This window comes from Suncus etruscus, chromosome 19 (genome assembly GCF_024139225.1).
Source record: "Suncus etruscus isolate mSunEtr1 chromosome 19, mSunEtr1.pri.cur, whole genome shotgun sequence".
NCBI classification, from domain to species: Eukaryota; Metazoa; Chordata; class Mammalia; order Eulipotyphla; family Soricidae; genus Suncus; species Suncus etruscus.
The window spans coordinates 1,024,110-1,043,080 of NC_064866.1; the positions used below are offsets into that span (position 1 = coordinate 1,024,110).

The 18,971-nt window shown below is 48.6% G+C and overlaps 1 protein-coding gene across 1 annotated transcript; it reads left to right on the plus strand.

Moving 5' to 3' along the window:
• The first annotated feature begins 5,670 nt into the window (after positions 1-5,670).
• On the plus strand, positions 5,671-18,936 carry BNIPL (BCL2 interacting protein like). Its single transcript, XM_049765993.1, has 10 exons — positions 5,671-5,708; positions 8,207-8,296; positions 8,466-8,521; positions 10,372-10,560; positions 11,934-12,116; positions 13,026-13,128; positions 13,232-13,363; positions 14,949-15,035; positions 17,086-17,184; positions 18,900-18,936. The coding sequence occupies exons 1-10, from the start codon at positions 5,671-5,673 to the stop codon at positions 18,934-18,936; spliced, it is 1,014 nt and encodes a 337-aa protein (XP_049621950.1).
• Positions 18,937-18,971: the final 35 nt, after the last annotated feature.

Genomic DNA, 18,971 nt, shown 5'->3' on the forward strand with positions numbered 1-18,971 from the left:
TGCCAAGGGACCCTGCTGACGTAGCATGTAGCCCCTGTTGAGTTGTCCTGCATGTGTCAGTTTCCTTTTGACTTTGGACCCACCTGTCCCCCCCACTCATGTCAGCTGCCAGCAGAGTCCCAAATAGCGGGGTACATGAGGGTCTGGCTATGTCAAGTGTGAAGGGGACAGTTAGACTTCACTTTGAGGGAATGGTGTGGTAGGCATTAGAAGGTGAAAATAGTCTGATTACTGAACCAAAGGAATTTTATGTTTTGTAACTTGGTACTTTGTTTTGCATTTTGTTTAAGTATTAAAATACTTTTTTTCCTGTTCAGAGTCTCGTCTCTTTGTATAATTATAACCATGCCTTTTTTTAATTATCTTTATTTAAACACCGTGATTACAAATATGATTGTAGTTGTATGATTACAGTCATGTAAAGAACACCCCCCTTCACCAGTGCAAGATTCCCACCACCAATTTCCCAGATCTCCCTCCTCCCCACCCCACCCACACCTGTACTCCAGACAGGCTTTCTATTCCCCTCATTCATTCACATTGTTATGATAGATAACCACACCTTTTTGCTCTCTGTTTTTATTTTGGAGCCACACCTGGCATTGCTAAGTACTTAATTCCTGACTCTGCACTCAGGGAGCATTCCTAGAAGGTTTTGTGGGGGACTATGTGGGATACTGGGGATTGAACCTAGGTCAGCTACGTGCAAGGCAAATGCCCTACCCTCTGTCCTATCACTGGCCAAACCAGGCTTTTTTTTTTTCTTTTGAAGAGGGCTGTTTTTACTACACCTTGCAGCATTTGGGGGTTACTCCTGGCTCTGGGCCCAGAAATAACACTGGCAAGTTTGGGAGACCATGTGGGGTGCTGGGGATCAAACCCAGGTTTGTTGTGTGTGAGGCAAGTGCCCTTCCTTCTGTGCTATTGCTCTGGCCCCTAAATCAGACTCTCCTGATCTCTGCTTTAGCTACCAACAGATTCCTTCCCCTTCCTACTGCTGTACTTTTTTTTTATGGTTTATTTTGATTTATTTATTTATTTATTTATTTATTTATTTATTTATTTATTTGGGCCACACCCAGCAATGCTCAGGTGACTCCTGGCTCTGTGCTCAGAAATTGCTCCTGGCAAGCTTGGGGGACCATATGGGATGCCAGGAATCAAACTGGGTTCATCCTGGGTTGGCCACATGCTAGGCAAATGCCTTACCGCTGTGCTATTTCTCCTTTCCTTAACTCTTTCACAGGATGGGGCCTCTCCACAGTGTAGAGGAAATCTGGGGATCCATGATTCAATGTGAGGGCCCTGAATGCAATGGTCACCCCAATGGTGTTGGGGTCTTCAGGACCACATCTGGCTGTATTCTGGGGATCATGTGACAGCAGGGACCAAACAGGTTGCTGCATACCAGCCATGCACCTTAACTGCAGTAGTGTCTCTGGTTCCTTCTTGTGAACTCTTCTGGAGTAAGGAGAATAATTATCTCCTCTCAATCCACGTCCATTGCTTTAACTTGTTCCTTCTTTGAGAACTCTCCTTTATTCATTTATAGTTTTCTTTTTTGTTTTTGTTTTTGGGTCACACCTGGTGATGCTCAGAAATCTCCCCTGGCTAGGGGGACCATATGGGACGCCAGGGAATCGAACTGAGGTCCGTCCTAGGTTAGCGTGTGTAAGGCAAATGCCCTACTGCCTTCGTCACTGCTCTGGCTCTGTTTTTTGTTTTTGTCTTTGGGCCACACCCGGTGACGTTCAGGGGTTACTCCTGGCTCTGTGCTCAGAAATCGCTCCTGGCTCAGGAGACTATATGGGACGCCAGTGATCTAACCCAGGTCCTTCCTGGGTCAGCCGCGTGCAAGGCAAATGCCCTACCACTGCGCTATGGCTCCAACCCCAAGAACTTGCCTTTTAAAAGTCTGTTCCCAGACTAGAAAAATGACTTAATGGGCTGGAACAGATTATCTTGCATGCATGGAGCTTGGGTTCAATCCCCGATACCACATGTTCTGAACACGGCAGCAAGTGATCCCACAAGTACTGAGCTATGAGTAGCCCCTGGCACCACTGGATATGGCGCCAATGTTGGAAAAGAAACACTGCAGGCTTCAGGAGTACTTGTACAAGGAGCACAACTAACAGAGTAGTGACTGGGGTCATGGCTCAAAGAACTAGGGTGAAGTGTGACTGAATCACACACTTGGCTCGTGGAAAACCCAAGTTCAGTCCCTAACACAACATGGTCTTCTGAGCACCCCCAAGTACTGCAGGGGGTGGCTACCAAAGAAAAGAATTTAAGTAATGAAAAGGCTGTAAATTCTCATAAGCACGGTGCTTCAGCAAAAGCGTTACAATCCAGTTTGTGGGGCTGAAGAGAGAGCATGGAGGTAATGCACTTGCCTTGCATGCAGAAGGAGGTGGTTTGAATCCCGGCATCCCATAGGGTCCCCCTTGAGCCTGCCAGGGGCAATTTCTGAGAGTAGAGCCAGGAGTAATCCCTGAGTGCTGCTGGGTGTGACCCAAAAACAAAAACAAAAGACAATCCAGTTTGCTACCTGCCTCCCTCCATGCCCCTCAAGCACTTTAGAGCTGAAACTGCGAATATCACAGACTGGGTTATCATGACAGGAGCACAAGGAAGTGGGAAAAGCTGGAGCGCTGACAGGCAGGAGCCCGTCTTGACATGCAAGAGGTCAGGGTTCCCTCCCTGGTATCACGTGGTCCCTCGAGCACTACCTGGAGGAACACCGAGTCTGGCTGGGTGTGGCCAAAAGAAGTGAAGAAAAAGAGAGCGATTCATTTTGGGTTTTAAATGTAAAGACATCTCAGGCCTGAAAGTACCGGAGGAAAGGCAGTTGTCTTGCAAGTAGTTGTCTTGGAGCTTTAGGGATGGTTTGAATAGCCAGAATTATGTCTGGGCACTATGACTCCTGAGCCAGGAATAGCCCAGAAATGAAACAAAAGGCCTAAAGATATTAAACCTGGCATCACATTCATTCTGTCCCTGCCACAATTCATCTATTTGTTATTTTTTAAAAGTGATTTCCCTGCATATGTGAGGCCCTCGGTTCAATCTTGGGCTCTATTTTATTTTTTTATTTTTTATTTTATTTTTTTTTTGGATTACACCTGGCAGCATTCAGGGATTACTCCTGGCTCTGCACTCAGAAATCGCTCCTGGCAGGCTCGGGAGACCATACGGGAGGCTGGGATTAGAACCACTGTTCGTCCTGGATCGGCTGCGTGCAAAGCAAATGTCCTACCACTGTGCTATCTCTCCAGTACCATGTTTTTGTAATTTTTTTTTTTTTTTTTTTTTTTTTTTTTTGGTTTTTGGGTCACACCCGGCAGTGCTCAGGGGTTATTTCTGGCTCCAGGCTCAGAAATTGCTCCTGGCAGGCACAGGGGACCATATGGGGTGCCGGGATTTGAACCGATGACCTTCTGCATGAAAGGCAAACGCCTTACCTCCATGCTATCTCTCCGGCCCCGTTTTTGTAATTTTTATTTTGAAGCTACACCTGGGAGTGCTCAGGGGTCACTCCTGGCTCTGCACTCTGAAATAATTCCTTTTGGGGTTCGGGGATCCTATGGGGTTCCAGGATTGAATCTGGGATAGCTATGTGCAAGGCAAGTACCCTACCTGCTGTACTATCTCTCTAGCTCCAATTCTCCCTTTTTTTTTTCTTCCGATCTTGGGGTCACACCTGGCAGTGCTGGGGAAACAAGATTTGAATAGATTGTCACAATCAGCAAGAACCTTAACCTTTGCACTTTGTGAAATAAACCCCCTGTTTGGAAGTAATAGTGGAAGTCCCATGCCCCATACCGTCCTGGGGGGATTGGGGAATGCGGGTCTGGAAGAAACACTGACACAGCAAATAATCCGCACAAGGTTAGGATTAACCTAACCACAAGCTCTCTGCAAGCAGGCAGAGATAGCAGCAGGCAGACAGCCTAGCTGTGGGACCAGAACTGGAAGAAGTCTCTCTGACCTGGGATCTTTATGGGGAAGTGTAGGGCCACCCCATGGGTGGAGAATAGACAGGGGCTGGAGGGCAATCCAGAGGATCTTCCCACTCAGTGGGGACAAGAACAAGCAAAGACGAATAATCCTGAATAGTGTAAAAAAAAAAATTACTCCCAACATTATTATATCTCCGGTACCACAAGTCACAATTCTATACTATTGAAAATTTTTTTGTTTGTTTTTGGGTCACACCCAGCAATGCTCAGGGCTTCCTCCTGGCTCCACGCTCAGAAATCGCTCCTGGCAGGCTCGGGGACCCTGCAGGATGCCGGGATTCAAACCACTGTCCTTCTGCATGCGAGGCAAACACCTTAGCACCATGCTATCTTTTTTTTTTTTTTTTTTTTTTTTTCACACCCGGCGGTGCTCAGGGGTTCCTCCTGGCTGTCTGCTCAGAAATAGCTCCTGGCAGGCACGGGGGACCATGTGGGACACCGGGATTGGAACCAACCACCTTTGGTCCTGGATCGGCTGCTTGCAAGGCAAATGCCGCTGTGCTATCTCTCCAGGCCCAGCACCATGCTATCTTTCTGGCCCCGTTTTGTTTTGTTTTGGAGGGTTACTCACAGCGGTGCTCAGGTGTTACTCCTGGCTCTGCACTCAGAAGTAGCTTCTGACAGGCTCTGGGAACTATATAAGATGCCAGGGGTCAAACCCAGGTCCATCCCGGGTCGGCTGCATGCAAGGCAAAGTCCTACCACTGTGCTATCTCTCTGGCCCCAAAATTCTCTCTGGAAGACCAGCCTCCCAGTCCAGGCTGAGAGAGTTCATATCACCTGACATTTCAGATCACTGACTTACCCTGTGCAAGGTCCCGAGCTGGATCTCAAGCGCCTTGTGTGCTCCCCAGAACCCCACCAGGTGTGGTCTTTCTCACCATTAACCCTGAAACCTGAACCGAACCATCACTGAAGGGTGGGTGACCCTTTAATGCAAGAATAAGCAAAGAGGGGCCGCAGAATAGCATCGAGGTAGTGCGTTTGCCTTGCATGCAGAAGGACGGTGGTTTAAATCCCGGCATCCCATATGGTCCCCCGAGCCTGCCAGGGGCAATTTCTGAGCGTAGAGCCAGGAGGAACCTCTGAGTGCTGCCAGGTGTGACCCCCCCCAAAAGTAAGTAAGCAAAGAGGATGAAGAGATAGCAGTGGGTAGAGCATTTGCTTTGCTAATCCAGGTTCAATCCCTGGCATCCCATATGGTCCCCTGAGCCTTAGGAGTAATTCTCTGGCATAGAACTAGAAACACCACCATGTTTGGACCTGAAACAAAACAATCATACACACAAATAAATAAATAAGTAAATAAATAAGTAAAAGTGGTTTCCAGAAAGTTCTCAGGAGTCTGGAAAAGAGAACATGAGTCAAAGCAGAGCAGCAACTTTAGGAAGCGCCTGGGAATCCCCAGGCCCGCCCTACAAGGGCAGAGAGCCTTTCTGCTGGGCAAACCGGCTCCTGGAGAGGAGGGTGGCAAAACCTGTTTGAAGTGGGGTGCCTCCCTTTCACAGGTCCCCCTCCCAGGAGCCACAGCTGAGACAGGGAGAAAGGGGTGCAGCAGAGCTGAGGAGCAGGACGCAGCAGCTCTTTCCCCCCAGCTCCTCACCAGGCACAACTGAGCAGGCAGGAGACAAGGGGGAAGGAGATGGCCATGGTTCAGGAGACCAGGGAGAAGACGCCGGAACCTGGGTGAGTGAGGACAGGGCTAACCAGGGAATGGTGGCGATTGGTTCTCGGGTTATTTTATAGCATCAAGCTCTGACTAGAACAAATCTCAGGCCCCAAGAGAGATTAGATCATAAGAGGGACTGGAGTGAGGCCTTTGCAACAGGTGGTGGGTAGGATGTCAGCCATGCATACAGATGACCAGGCATCCCATTTGGTCCCCTGAGCACTCTCTCAGGAGTAATTCCAGAATGCAGAGCCAGGAGGAACCCCTGAGCACTGCTGGGTATGTCCCAAAAGCAAGATTTAAAAGACTATAAGAATACTGAGTTGCAGAAAAGCAATAGAGCTGGTGCTATGCAGGAATTATCTTCATGGAAATGAAAAATAAAATTTTAGGAGATGCCCTCCTTTTATTTAATTTTTGTTATTATTTTTCCTTTGGTGCCAATTCTAGAACCCAAGACATTATACTTGGTACAGCGACATACTTACCTTCATCTCTCCTCCCCTCTTTATTTTTTATATTTGTTTTATTTTTGGGCCACACCTAGCAGGACTCAGGGCTTCCTCCTGGCTCTGTGCTCAGGGATCACTCCTGGTGGGGATTGAGGTACGATGTAAGACCAGAGATTGACCCTGTGTCTGCCCCATGCAAGGCAAACACCAAAACCTGGCTGTACGATCACTGTGACCCCCTCTTTCGGGAGAGGGCATACCCTCTGACGCTCAGGGGGTCACTCCTGGCTCTGCACTCAGGAATTATTCCTGGTGATGCGCATGGGGACCATATGGGGTGCTGGGAATTAAACTCAGGCCTGCCATGTGGAAGGCAAGATCCCTACCTACTGTCCTCTCTCTGTCCTCTTTGTTTTGTTTAGTTTTGTTTGTTTGTTTAGGGCCATATCTGGAGGCACACAGGGGTTACTTCTGGCTCTGCGCGCAGAAATCACTCCTGGCAGGTTTGGGGGAACCATACGGGACGCCGGGATTAGAACCCAAGTTGGCTGAGTGCAAAGCAAAAGTCCTACCTGATAAGCTATCACTCTGTTCTCCCCCTTTTGCTAATGGAAGCTTTTCTAGTTTGTATTAATTAAATATGCCCCAATCTTTATTTACTAATTGCTCCCCAGTCCCTGAGTGAACAATCCTCAAGAAATTGCCCCAGAAGTTTAGCTTCTCATTTTTCTTCCTGGCCCATCTCCCTCCTTCCCCCATTGTGCCCCTCTGCCTTGGTTTCTCCTACCGCTCCTCAGCAGGTGAGGAGAGAGAACCTGCCCAGGGCCTTCATTGTCTGATGACAGGTGAGTCAGCCTGTGTCTCAAGCCAACCGTGTTGTGTCCTCTTCTTCCTCTACAAGTAGTAATAGAGTTGAGAAAAAGCCAAGGTGGCCAGAGTGGTAATACAGTGGGTTGGGTAGCTTGCCTTGCAGATGGCCAACCTGGTTTCAATTCCCAGGTCCACTTATGATCCCCTGGACACTGCCAAGAGCACCAAGCCTTATCTTAGAGCCAGAAATAACCTCTGAGAATCTCTTGGTGTGGCCTAAAAACAAAAAACAAACAAGGGGCCAGAGAGAGAGCACAGGTTTTTTGTTGCTGTTGTGTTATTATTTCTGTTTCAGAGCCATACTTGGGGCGTTCAGGGGCTACTCCCAACTGGACTCATGGTCACTCCTGGCAGTGCTCAGGTGACCAGATAGAGATTGATCCTGGGCTTCAGCTTCTAAAGCAAACACTCAGAGGCTGGAGAGGTAGCACAGCAGGAGGACATTTGCCTTGCACACAGCCAATCCAGGACAGAGGGTGGTTTGATTCCTGGCATCCCATATGGTCCCTGAACCTGCCAGGAGCGATTTCTGAGCACAGAGCCAGGGGGAACCCCTGAGCATCTCCAGGTGTGACCCCCCCAAAAAAATAAAAAATAAAACATGCATTCAACCTAGTGAGCTAACTCTCAGGCCTAGGATTTAAGAGCTTCTCATTCTCTTTCTTTTTTTTTTTTTTTTTTTTTTTTTTGGTTTTTGGGCCACACCCTGTGATGCTCAGGGGTTACTCCTGGCTATGTGCTCAGAAGTTGCTCCTGGCTTGGGGGACCATATGGGACACCGGGGGATCGAACCGTGGTCCGTCCAAGGCTAGCGCAGGCAAGGCAGGCACCTTACCTTTAGCGCCACCGCCCGGCCCTCTCATTCTCTTTCTAATCGATTCATTTAGGCCAGGGATTGTTAGGCCATAACTGGCAGAGCTCAGGGCCTGCTCCTGGTGGTGTTTGGGGGATCATAGGCAATGCTGGGGATTGAACTGGGGTCAGCTAACATGCAAAGCTGGTGCCTTACCCCCTGTACAACCTTTCTGACTCCCATCAAGGTTCTTTTGAAAGCCCAGCCTGGGACTTCAGGCCCTCTGTGCCAAACCTAAACACTTTCTTCATTCTAGTGCCTCTTTACCCCTCATCCAGTTCCCTTAAGGTGCTGGGCTGTAGTTTGTCTCATGATTATCTTTCCATGGTGACGGGGCCAGGGAGAATGCAGAAGCACCCAGAGCCGGAGCTCACCCGAGACTTGGGACTCTGGAACTGAAGGAGGAATGGCAGGATGAAGAGTTCCCTGGGTGAGAGAGAGTGAGAATGCTGGACGTGGAAGGGCGGTTACAGAAGCGGGCAGGGAAGGGAAATGAGCGCCTGAAGGGGAGCTCTAGGAAAGGGAGACCCAGTGATAAAATTGGGGCTGGGGTACCCCTAGCTGGTTTTTCTGCTCCTTTTCAATCCTTTCTCCTCCAGGCTGCTTCCGGAAGAGGCTGATGCTTTGGAAGATCCTAAAGAATACTCGCAGACAGGTAGACACGGTAGAAAGGAAGTTTCAAGCTCTGTTTCCTAAAAAAATTATTTATTCAAAAATAAAATAAAATAAATAGGGGCCGGAGAGATAGCACAGTGGTAGGGCATTTGCCTTGCATGCAGCCGATCTGGGATGGGCCCAGGTTCGATCCCCAGCGACCCTTATGGTCCCCTGTATCTGCCAGGAGTTATTTCTGAGCACAGAGCCAGGAATAACCACTGAACACTGCTGCCAGGTGTGACCCAAAAACAAAAATTAATTAATTAATAAAAATAGGGCCCGGAGAGATAGCACAGTGGCGTTTGCCTTGCAAGCAGCCAATCCAGGACCAAAGGCGGTTGGTTCGAATCCCGGTGTCCCATATGGTCCCCCGTGCCTGCCAGGAGCTATTTCTGAGCAGACAGCCAGGAGTGACCCCTGAGCAACGCTGGGTGTGGCCCAAAAACAAAAACAAACAAACAAAACCAAAAAAATAATAAAAATATATAATTTATTCAGAGTGTGGGAGTGATAGTCCTGAGCACTGGCGGGTGTGGCCCAAAACCAAAACAAAACTAAAATATTTATTATTTATTTATTTTTAAAAGTCTTTTGTTTATTTATTTATTTATTTATTTATTTAGGTTTTGGGCTCACACTCGGCAGTGCTCAGGGGTTACTTCTGGCTCTGTGCTCAGCAATCACTCCTGGAAAGCTCAGGGGACCATATGGGATGCCAAGAATCGAACCCAGGTTCGTCCCAGTCAGCCATGTGCAAGGCAAACACTCTCTGGCCTGGAACTAAAATATTAAGCATAATTAAAGAAAACTGTTACCTATTTAGGGGCCAAAGAGAGCACAGTGTTAAAGGCATTTACTTTGTACAAGCCAGCCCCAGTTTGAATCCTAGGACCCATCAGTTACCCAACACTGCCAGGAGAGACCCCTGAGCACGACTGGGTATGGCGCCAAAACAAACACACCAAAAGCTTTATTTGGGATTTGGGGTCAGTGCCTGGGGGCTACTACTTCTAGCCTGGTGCTGTAAGAGCATTCTGGAGGATGGGCTGGGGCAAGGGAAGCAACAGCGACCTCCCCAGACCCATGGCCTTATGTCCTTGAATCTCATCCACTGGAAGCTTAGGATCAGGCCATACTTCCTTTAATTGGGTTTCCTTCATTTTGGGGGTATGTTTGGGGCCACACCCAGTGATGCTCAGGGCTTACTCCTGGTTCTGAACTCAGAAATCACTCTTGATAGTGGTCAGGGAACATGTAGAATTCTGGAGATCAAATGTAGGTTGACTGTGTGCGAGGTAAAATTCTACCTGGTATATCATCGCTCCTTCCCCATTTTGTTTTATTTTATTTTATTTTATTTTGGGGGGAAGAGACACCCAGTGGTGCTCAAAGCTTACTCCTGGCTCTGGCACTCAGGGATTACTCCTGGTGGAGCTTGTGGGACCATCTATGGCAAGCACCCTCCTTGCTCTACTATTGCTCTCACCCCATGTTTGTTTGTTTTGTTTTGAGGCCATACCTGGCAATGCTTAGGGCTTACTCCTGGCTCTGTGCTCAGGAACCATTCTTTTGTTTGTTTGTTTGGGGGCCACACCCAGCTGCACTCAGGAGTTATTTCTGGCTCTGTGCTCAGAAATCACTCCTGGCAGGCTCGAGGGACCATATGGGATGATGGAATCGAACCCAGGTCTGTCCCAGGTTGGCTGCGTGCCAGGCAAATGCCCTACCGCTGTGCTATTGCTCCAGCCCACAGCATTTACTTCATATTATTGCTTCTATTTAGGGGAAATTATAAGAACTTGGCCCAAACTTGTACCTTTTTATTCTCTACCCCTATACCCTCCCCAGGGACCCCCAGTACTCTAGCTTTATGCGGCCAGCGCCCCATGAGGAAGCGCCTTTCTGCCCCAGAGCTGCCTGAGGAGGGAGAAGAGGAACATTCTTCTCTCGACAGCATCTCTGACCTGGGGCTGGATGAAATGGAGACTCCTTCGGACTCGGAGCAGCTGGACAGTGGAAACGACTTTGAGTGGGAAGGTAGGACCGAAAGCCTGAGGAGGGGCCCAGGAGATGGCCCAGATGGGAAAGTGGGGTGGAGAAGGAGGCCTGGAGAGCTGTCACGGAGGGAATGAGCAGCTTTGTACAGAAGGAAAAGTTGCCAAGATGGTTGTGATTTTCCCTAATTAGTACAGGGTTCACAGAGATGGAGAAAAGTCCCTACTTCCAGGAAATACTTGCTTAGTAAGAAATGAGCAACCTGGGGTTGGAGCAGTGGCGCAAGCGGTAAGGTGTCTGCCTTGCACATGCTAGCCTAGGATGGATCCCCTGGCATCCCATATGGTCCCTCAAGCCAGGAGCGATTTCTGAGTGCAGAGCCAGGAGTAACCCCTGAGCATCACCGGGTGTGGCCCCAAAACAAAAACTAAACAAAATAGTATTGTGTGTAGGGTACTTGCCTTGCATGCAGCCACCCCAGGTTTGATTTCTAGATTCCCATACAGTCTGCTGACCCTACCTGGATTGATCCCTGAGCATAGAGCCAGAAAGAACCTCTGAGCACTGTTGGGTAAGGCCCCAAAACAAACAAACAAACAAACAAAAAAATAATGCCTAGAGATGATGATCTGGACCATAGAACACAGGCCCTGAGGCCTCTGCCTGCCATTCCTGCTTTAATCTTGAGCACTGCCATGGGCTACTCAGAGCACAGGGTCAGGAATAGCCCTTCAGCACCACCACCAGTGTAATCCAAACATTCTCCTCAAAAAAAAAAAAAAGTTCTGGGGCCTGGAGTGATAGACAGTGGTAGGGTGTTTGCCTTGCACGCGGCTAACCTAGGATGGACCGTGGTTTGATGCCCGACGTCCCATATGGTCCCCGAGCCAGGAATGATTTCTGAGCGCATAATTAGGAGTAAACCCTGAGTGTCACCAGGTGTGGCCCAAAACAAAAACAAAAACAAAAAATGTCTAAATGTCTAAAAGACTAAATGTACTTAGCAAAAACCTGAACCAATACAAGTTAGACAGGAAAAATGATAAAACAGTGTATGAAGGCAGATGAAAGGGTCTGGGATCCTGTAAACTTAAAGACTGATAGAGAGAGACCAGAGCTGTGGCACAGTGGTAGGGCATTTGCCTTGTACGTGGCCAATCCTGGACAAACCTGGGTTCCATTCCCAGCATCCCATATGGTCCCCCAAGCCTGCCAGGAGAGATTTCTGAGTGCAGAGCCAGGAGTAACTTCTGAGAGTCACTGGGTGTGGCCCAAAAAACAAATATAAATAAATAAACTAACCTGGGGTGATGTAAAGAACAGAGTGATATGGTATCATACTCCAGGAACCCCCAACCACTTGGGGGCACTAGAGACACCCACCACATGGATCCTGCCTCCCCTTCCCTCTGCAGATGATCTGCCCAGGGCTGAGGGCCTGGGAGCCAGCAACGCAGCCCAGAGGCTGGGCCAGGGTTGCGTGAGGGACGTGGCTGGTGCGGACGGTCGTCGGTGGAGGGTCTTCCGGATGGGCCACTTGGAGCATCGAGTGGACATGACAGCCATCGAGCCCTATAAGAAAGTCCTTTCTCATGGAGGTAATGGCCGGCCTTGAAGAAAGGCCAAAACTCGATGTCCAGGGGTGGAGGACGGTTCAATTTTCTGCCACTGTGGATTTGGGATGATAGTACAGCAGGGAGGACTCTTGCCTTGTACAGAGATGACCCAGGTGGCCCCCAGCACCGCCAGGAGGGATTCTTGAGCTCAGAGCCAGGAGGAACCCTTGAGCGTGGCAAGATGTAGCCCCAAAACAGAACAAAAACATAGAAAAAAATTATCTGGGGCTGGAGCGATAGCACAGCAGTAGGACATTTGCCTTGCATGCGGCCAACCTGAGATGAACCCAGATTCATCACCATATGGTTTTCCGAACCTGCCAGGGGCAATTTCTGAGTGCAGAGCCAAGATTAGCCCTTGAGCACCACCGGGTGTGGCCCAAAAAACAAAAATAAAAAATAAATCCCTGGTACTATACATACTGAGCATAGGATTAACCAAGCACCAAGCCATGAACAGCAAAGGAAAGACAAAGACAACATTAGGAACCAGTGTGGCTCCTCCATCTTGTACCAGTCAGGCCCTTGGATAGATACTGCATTGGTATAAAGCTCGAATCAACCCTGAGGACTTGAATCAAGGCTTATACCTCTGAGCTCTGGCTATTGGGCTCGGGATTTTCGGTGGAACTTCCAGAAAGGCTCAGGGCCCTCTGATCTGTCCACCTCAGGCTTCTCCTGTCCCTTTCTTATTTTGGTTTTTGGTTTTTGGCCCACACCCGGTGACACTCAGAGGTTACTCCTGGCTATGTGCTCAGAAATCACTCCTGGCTTGGGGGACCATATGGGATGCCAGGGATAGAACCTTAGTCTGTCCAAGGTCAGTGCGTGCAAGGCAAACATCCTACCACTTGTGCCACCACTTTGGCCCCATGTTCTGTCCCTTTCTAGGCTACCACGGTGATGGCCTCAACGCTGTAATCCTTTTCGCCTCCTGTTACCTACCCAGCAGCAGCACGGCCAACTACACCTACATCATGGAACACCTGTTCAGGTGCGGAGGGGCCAGCCAGGATAAGGGGATGCTTGGAGAGCGGACAGCGGGGGCCCCTCCAGCCCGGAGTTGCCTTCCTTTTTCTTAACGACGTTCCCCGCAGATACATGGTGGGGACACTGGAGCTGCTGGTGGCAGAGAATTACCTGTTGGTTCACCTGAGCGGAGGTACAAGCCGGGCCCAAGTCCCTTCGCTAGGCTGGATGCGCCAGTGTTACCGCACCCTGGACCGGAGGTGAGTCACCCTTTCCCCACTGTTCTTTTTTTCCATTTAGTCCCTCACTCTTTCCTTCTCCCCTCCCCCCACCCAAATTCTCCTTTTGCTTGGAGTCTACTTTCAATCCAGGCCTTGACCTATCACTCACCTTCTGGCTCAAGACAAGACACTTAGCTTTCCTAGAACTTCGTTTTCTTTTCTTTTGTTTTCTTTTCTTTCTTTTTTCTTTTTTGGAACTTGGTTTTCAAGAGAAGAAACTTTTCTTTATCTGTAAAAAATAATTCCTTTGCCTTTAGATATTGTAAAAAATCAAGTAAACGAGGCAGGAGCAGTGGCGCAAGTGGTAGGGTGTTTGCCTTGCACGTGCTAACCTAGACAGACTGCAGTTTGATGCCCTGGTATTCCACATGGTCCCCCAAGCCAGGAGCGATTTCTGAGCACATAGCCAGGAGTAACCCCTGAGCATCACTGGGTGTGGCCCCAACCCCGCCCCCAAAATCAAGTAAATGATTGGGGCCCATCACTGGCTATTAGAAAAGCCCTTTCCTGGACTGGAGCAATAGCATAGCAGCAGGGTATTTGCCCAGCACACGGGACAGAAACTGGGTTCGATCGCTGGCATCCCCTATGGTCCCCTGAGCCAGCCAGAAGCGATTTCTGAGTTCATATTCAGGAGTAACCCCTGAGTTCTGCTGGGTGTGGTCCCCCCCAAACAAAACAAAAAAGCCCTTTCCTTGTCTGTCCTCCATCGCTTTCCACACGGCTTCATTGTTTTTCCTTCTCTGCCTTCATCTCTTTTATTCTCTGATATGCTTCTTTGCTTCCTTTCTTTCTGTACCTTCCCTTGATTTATGTTGCTCTTTCTCTTTTGCCTTTTTTTTTTCTTTTCTTTCCCCCCCTCTTGCCATTTTGAATTTGGGGCGTAGTTTTGGCCATGGAGAAGTAGGACAGATGGAACTAACGAGAGAGTAGAAGGTCCAGTCAAGTTTTCCCAAAAGTAAGAAACACAGCACACTTCATCTGGTTCTATTTTGCTTTTTCTGGTTTGGGATGCTAAGAATCAAACTCCTAGCAGTGACCCACCTTGGTGAACTATATGTGTGTTGGGAATCAAAGCAAGGTCAGCCACATGCAAGGCAAGAGCCTTCACCCTCTGCTATCTCTCTAGTTTCTTTAAGAGACTCTCCCGTGGGGCCAGAGAGATAGGATAGCACAGTAGTAGGGCATTTACCTTGCACATGCAGATCCAGGATGGATGGTGGTTCATAACCCGGCAGCCCATATGGTCCCATCTGAGCCAGCCAGGAGCGATTTCTGAGCACAGAGCCAGGAGTAACCCCTGAGCGCTGCCAGGTGTGACCCAAAAACAAAAACAAAACAAGAAACTACTTCATGACAAACCAAACCACAAAACATGAGAACACCAGGAACCAAACAAGATAACTATTGTGAGGGGTGCAGTGAGAGGAATGGAGAATAGACCCAACTATCTCATATATCTAGAAATTAGTGAAGCAAAGGAAGTCACAGAGCAGGAGGCAACTCCGCCTGGTCTTGAGACATGACGCTTCCAGGCATGTTCATATGATCCCATGTTCTTCAGGCTCCGGAAAAACTTGCGTGTGCTGCTTGTCGTCCACGCCACGTGGCAAGTGAAGGCCTTGCTGGCCCTGCTCCGGCCTTTCATCAGGTACTGACCCGAGATCAGAAGGGGGTTTGGGGGCTGGAGAGGTCATACAGCGGGTGTGGTTCTTGCCTTACATGCAGCCAACCTGGGTTTGATCCCCCAAACCCCAAGTGGTCCCCTGATCTCACTGGGAGACATTTCTAAGCATGGCTGGGTGTGATCAAAACACCTAAAAAGAAGTGGGGCTTCTCCTTTCCCATTTTCACAATTAAATCAAGAAGTTCTTTGGGGTAGAGTGATTGTATGGAAGGTGAGGTGCTTGCCTTGAACATGACATTTCCAGTCCCCAAGTTACCCCAGGAGTGAAGAGCCAGGAGTTGGGGCTGGAAAGATAATACAACAGGTAGGACCTTGTTTTGTTCTGTTTTTTTTTGATTTTTGGGGGCCACACCCAGTGATGCTCAGGGGTTACTCCTGGCTCTGCATTCAGAAATCGCTCCTGGCAGGGCCAGAGAGATAGCATGGAGGTAGGGTGTTTGCCTTTCATGCAGAAGGATGGTGGTTCGAATCCTGGCATCCCATATGGTCCCCCGAGCCTGCCAGCAGCAATTTCTGAGCGAAGAGCCAGGAGGAACCCCTGAGCACTGTGGGGTGTGACCCAATTTCCCCCCCTCAAAAAAAAAAAAAAACTCAACAACCAACCAGACAAACAAAAATCGCTCCTGGCTTGGGGGACCATATGGGACGCCGGGGATCGAACCAAGGTCCGTCCTAGATTGGTCGTGTGCAAGGTAAGCGCCCTACCATTGTGCTATTGATCTAGCCCAGGTAGGACTTTCTTGCCTTGCATAGAACTAACCAAGGTTTAACCATCGGCACCATGCATGATTCCCTGAGCCCTATCAAGAGTGATTCCTGAGCAGAGAGCTAGGAGCATGACCAAGTATGGCCCCAGATTTTCTTCTTTTTTTTTCTTTAGCCCAAACTTTTTTTTTCTTGGTTTCTGGGCCACACCCAGCGGTGCTCAGGGGTTCCTCCTGGCTGTCTGCTCAGAAATAGCTCCTGGCAGGCACGGGGGACCCTATGGGACACCGGCATTCGAACCAACCACCTTTGGTCCTGGATCGGCTGCTTGCAAGGCAAACGCCGCTGTGCTATCTCTCCGGGCCCCTTTAGCCCAAACTTAAAAAAAAAAAATTTTTTTTTTTAATTTTATAGCCATACTCAGTGATGCTGATTCTGCACTCAGGAATTGCTCCTAGAAGTGTTTAAGGGTGTATATGGGATTCTGGGAATCAAACCCAGGCCATATATATGAAAGGAAAACACTCTACCCACTATACTACCACTCAGATCCCTAAAAAGATTTTAAAAAATAATTTTTAATTTTTTTTGTTTTTGGGGTCACACCCAGCAGCACTCAGGGGTTCCTTCTGGCTATATGCTCAGAAATTGCCCCTGGCAGGCTCAGGGATCATATGGGATGTCGGGATTTGAACCACCATTCTTCTGCATGCAAGGCAAATGTCCTACCTCCATGCTATCTCTCTGGCCCCATAAAAATAACTTTGAATTTTAATTTAATTTAATTTTATTTTATTTTATTTTTGTTTTTTTTTTGGGGGGGGCACACCCGGTGGCACTCAGGGGTTGCTTCTGGCTCTGTGCTCAGAAATCACTCTTGGCTCAGGGGACCATATGAGATGTCAGGGATCAAACCAGCATCCATCCTGGGTCAGCCACATGGAAGGCAACCCTACCACTATGCTACCATTCCAGTCCCTTTTTTTTTTTAATTTTTTTGTTTTTTGGGCCACCCCCAGTGACGCTCAGGGGTTACTCCTGGCTCTGATCTCAGAAATCACTCCTGGCTTGGGGGACCATATGGAACTCTGGTGGATCGAACTGCAGTCCATTCTAGGTTAGCACATGCAAGACAGACGCCCTACCACTTACGCCACAGCTCCGGCCCCCCAAAAATAACTTTTTATAAGAAGCTTTGTTCCACTTTGATTCAGTTTGGCCTCGCCACCCTCTTCGCCTCACGCTTCCTTTGTAGGCCTCCAGTGCTCCTGCCAGTGTAAAACACACTTGGTTTGCCCTCTCTTTTCAGTTCCAAGTTCACACGCAAGATCCGTTTCCTGAACAGCCTGGGCGAGCTGGCCCAAGTCATCTCCTTGGATCAGGTCCACATCCCTGACGCTGTGAGACGGTGAGTCCCAAGCTGAAGCTGAAGGTCTGGGCTGGGCTGTGGAAATCCCACTTTCTTAAAGCCCAGGAGGATATACCAGGAACTTAGAGAGAGAGAGAGAGAGAAAAAAAAAAACTGCTCTCAGCTGCTTCAGGGTATCTGGAAAAACTGGACACACCAAAGAACACAGGACAAATCAAACAAACAAATCAGTCGTGTGAGTCTAGAGGCATCAAAGAATAAAGGAGTCAACAGCCTGGAATTTTAGAGGCCATTTAGAAGAGCCACAGAGTTAGGGAAGGTGTGCAGGGATGGCTTTAATTAATTAATTAATTACAATGGCTTAAATTAACTTTTTAAACAGGGGGCCAGTTCACTGTCCCTCAAACCGTTGGAGGGCCGGACTATAGTAAAAACAAAAACTCTAGGCAAATTCCTATGCACACTGCCTATATATTATTTTGAAGAATATATACTATTTTGAAGTGAAGAAACAAAAGGGAAACAAATACAATATGTGAGCCTTAGTTTGAGGACACTAGTTTGAGCCTTAAATGATGGCCTCCCTCTCTCCTTCCCTCTCTCTCTCCCCCTCTCTCTCCCTCTTACTTCTTTCTCTCTCCCTTTCTCCCTCTCCATCTCTCCCTCCTTTCTCTCTCTCTTTCCCTCTCTCCCTCTCCCTCTTACTATTTTCTCTCTCCCTCTCCCTTTTCCTCTCTCCCTCTCTTCCTCTCTCTCCTTCCCTCTCCCTCTCTCTAAAAAAAGAGAGAGAAAATTAAAAATAAAATAATGGCCTCACTGAAGTTTTACTCTCAAACCAGTGATCAAGGGACCACAGAATAGCACAGGGGTTAAAGAGCTTGCCTGGCACTACACCAACTCTGGTTTGATTGACTCCCAGCACCTTATATGGTTCCTGAGCATGGCTGGGGGATGATCTCTGAATAGAGTCAGGAATTGCCCCTGAGCACTGGCAGGGCTGGCCCAGAAGCAAAGTAAACAAGCAAACAAAAAGAGAAAAACAAGAGTACAAGGGCCAGAGCAGATAGGTGCTTGCCTGGCTTCTGGGCTTTTTTTTTTTTTTTTTTTTGGGGGGGGGGGCATCACATATGGTTCCCCGAACCTTCCAGGAGTGATTTCTGAGCATAGAGCTGGAATAATCCCTGAGCACTGTTATGAGTAATCCAAAATCCAAAATCCAAACCACCCTCTTTAAAAATACCAGAACAGGGGCCCGGAGAGATAGCACAGCGGCATTTGCCTTGCAAGCAGCCGATCCAGGACCAAAGGTAGTTGGTTTGAATCCCGGTGTCCCATAGGGTCCCCTGTGCCTGCCAGGAGCTATTTCAGAGCAGACAGCCAGGAAGTAACCCCTGAGCAACGTCGGGTGTGACCCAAAAACCAAAACAAAAAACAAAAACAAAAACAAAACAAAACAAAAAAAAAAACAGAACAGGGGCCAGAGAGATAGCACAGTGATAGGGCATTTGCCTTGCATGCAGTCAACCCAGGACAAACTGGGGTTCAATTCCCGGCATCCCATTTGATCCCCCATGCCTGCCAGGAGTGATATCTGAGTGCAGAACCAGGAGGAACTCCTCAGTGGCACTGGATGTGACCCTAAAACAAACAACAACAAACCCCCCAAAAAAAACAGAACAACAAAATAAATCAGTGGGTAAAACTCTGTCCCCCTCCCCTGCCCCACCTCTACACACTTTTCTTTCTCTTTCTAGGCTGGACCAGGATCTCTACGGCACAAGAGGGACCTGAAATGGAATTGCAATAAAGGGCTTTAGAATGGACCC

What these genes read in the sequence shown, in the direction of transcription:
- BNIPL (XM_049765993.1), top strand. Translation starts at nt 5,671, where the DNA reads ATGGTTCAGGAGACCAGGGAGAAGACGCCGGAACCTGG. An exon ending in GAAAGTCCTTTCTCATGGAG is followed by an intron (nt 12,117 to 13,025) that starts GTAATGGCCGGC and finishes GTCCCTTTCTAG; the next exon opens with GCTACCACGGTGATGGCCTC. An exon ending in CTGCTCCGGCCTTTCATCAG is followed by an intron (nt 15,036 to 17,085) that starts GTACTGACCCGA and finishes CTCTCTTTTCAG; the next exon opens with TTCCAAGTTCACACGCAAGA.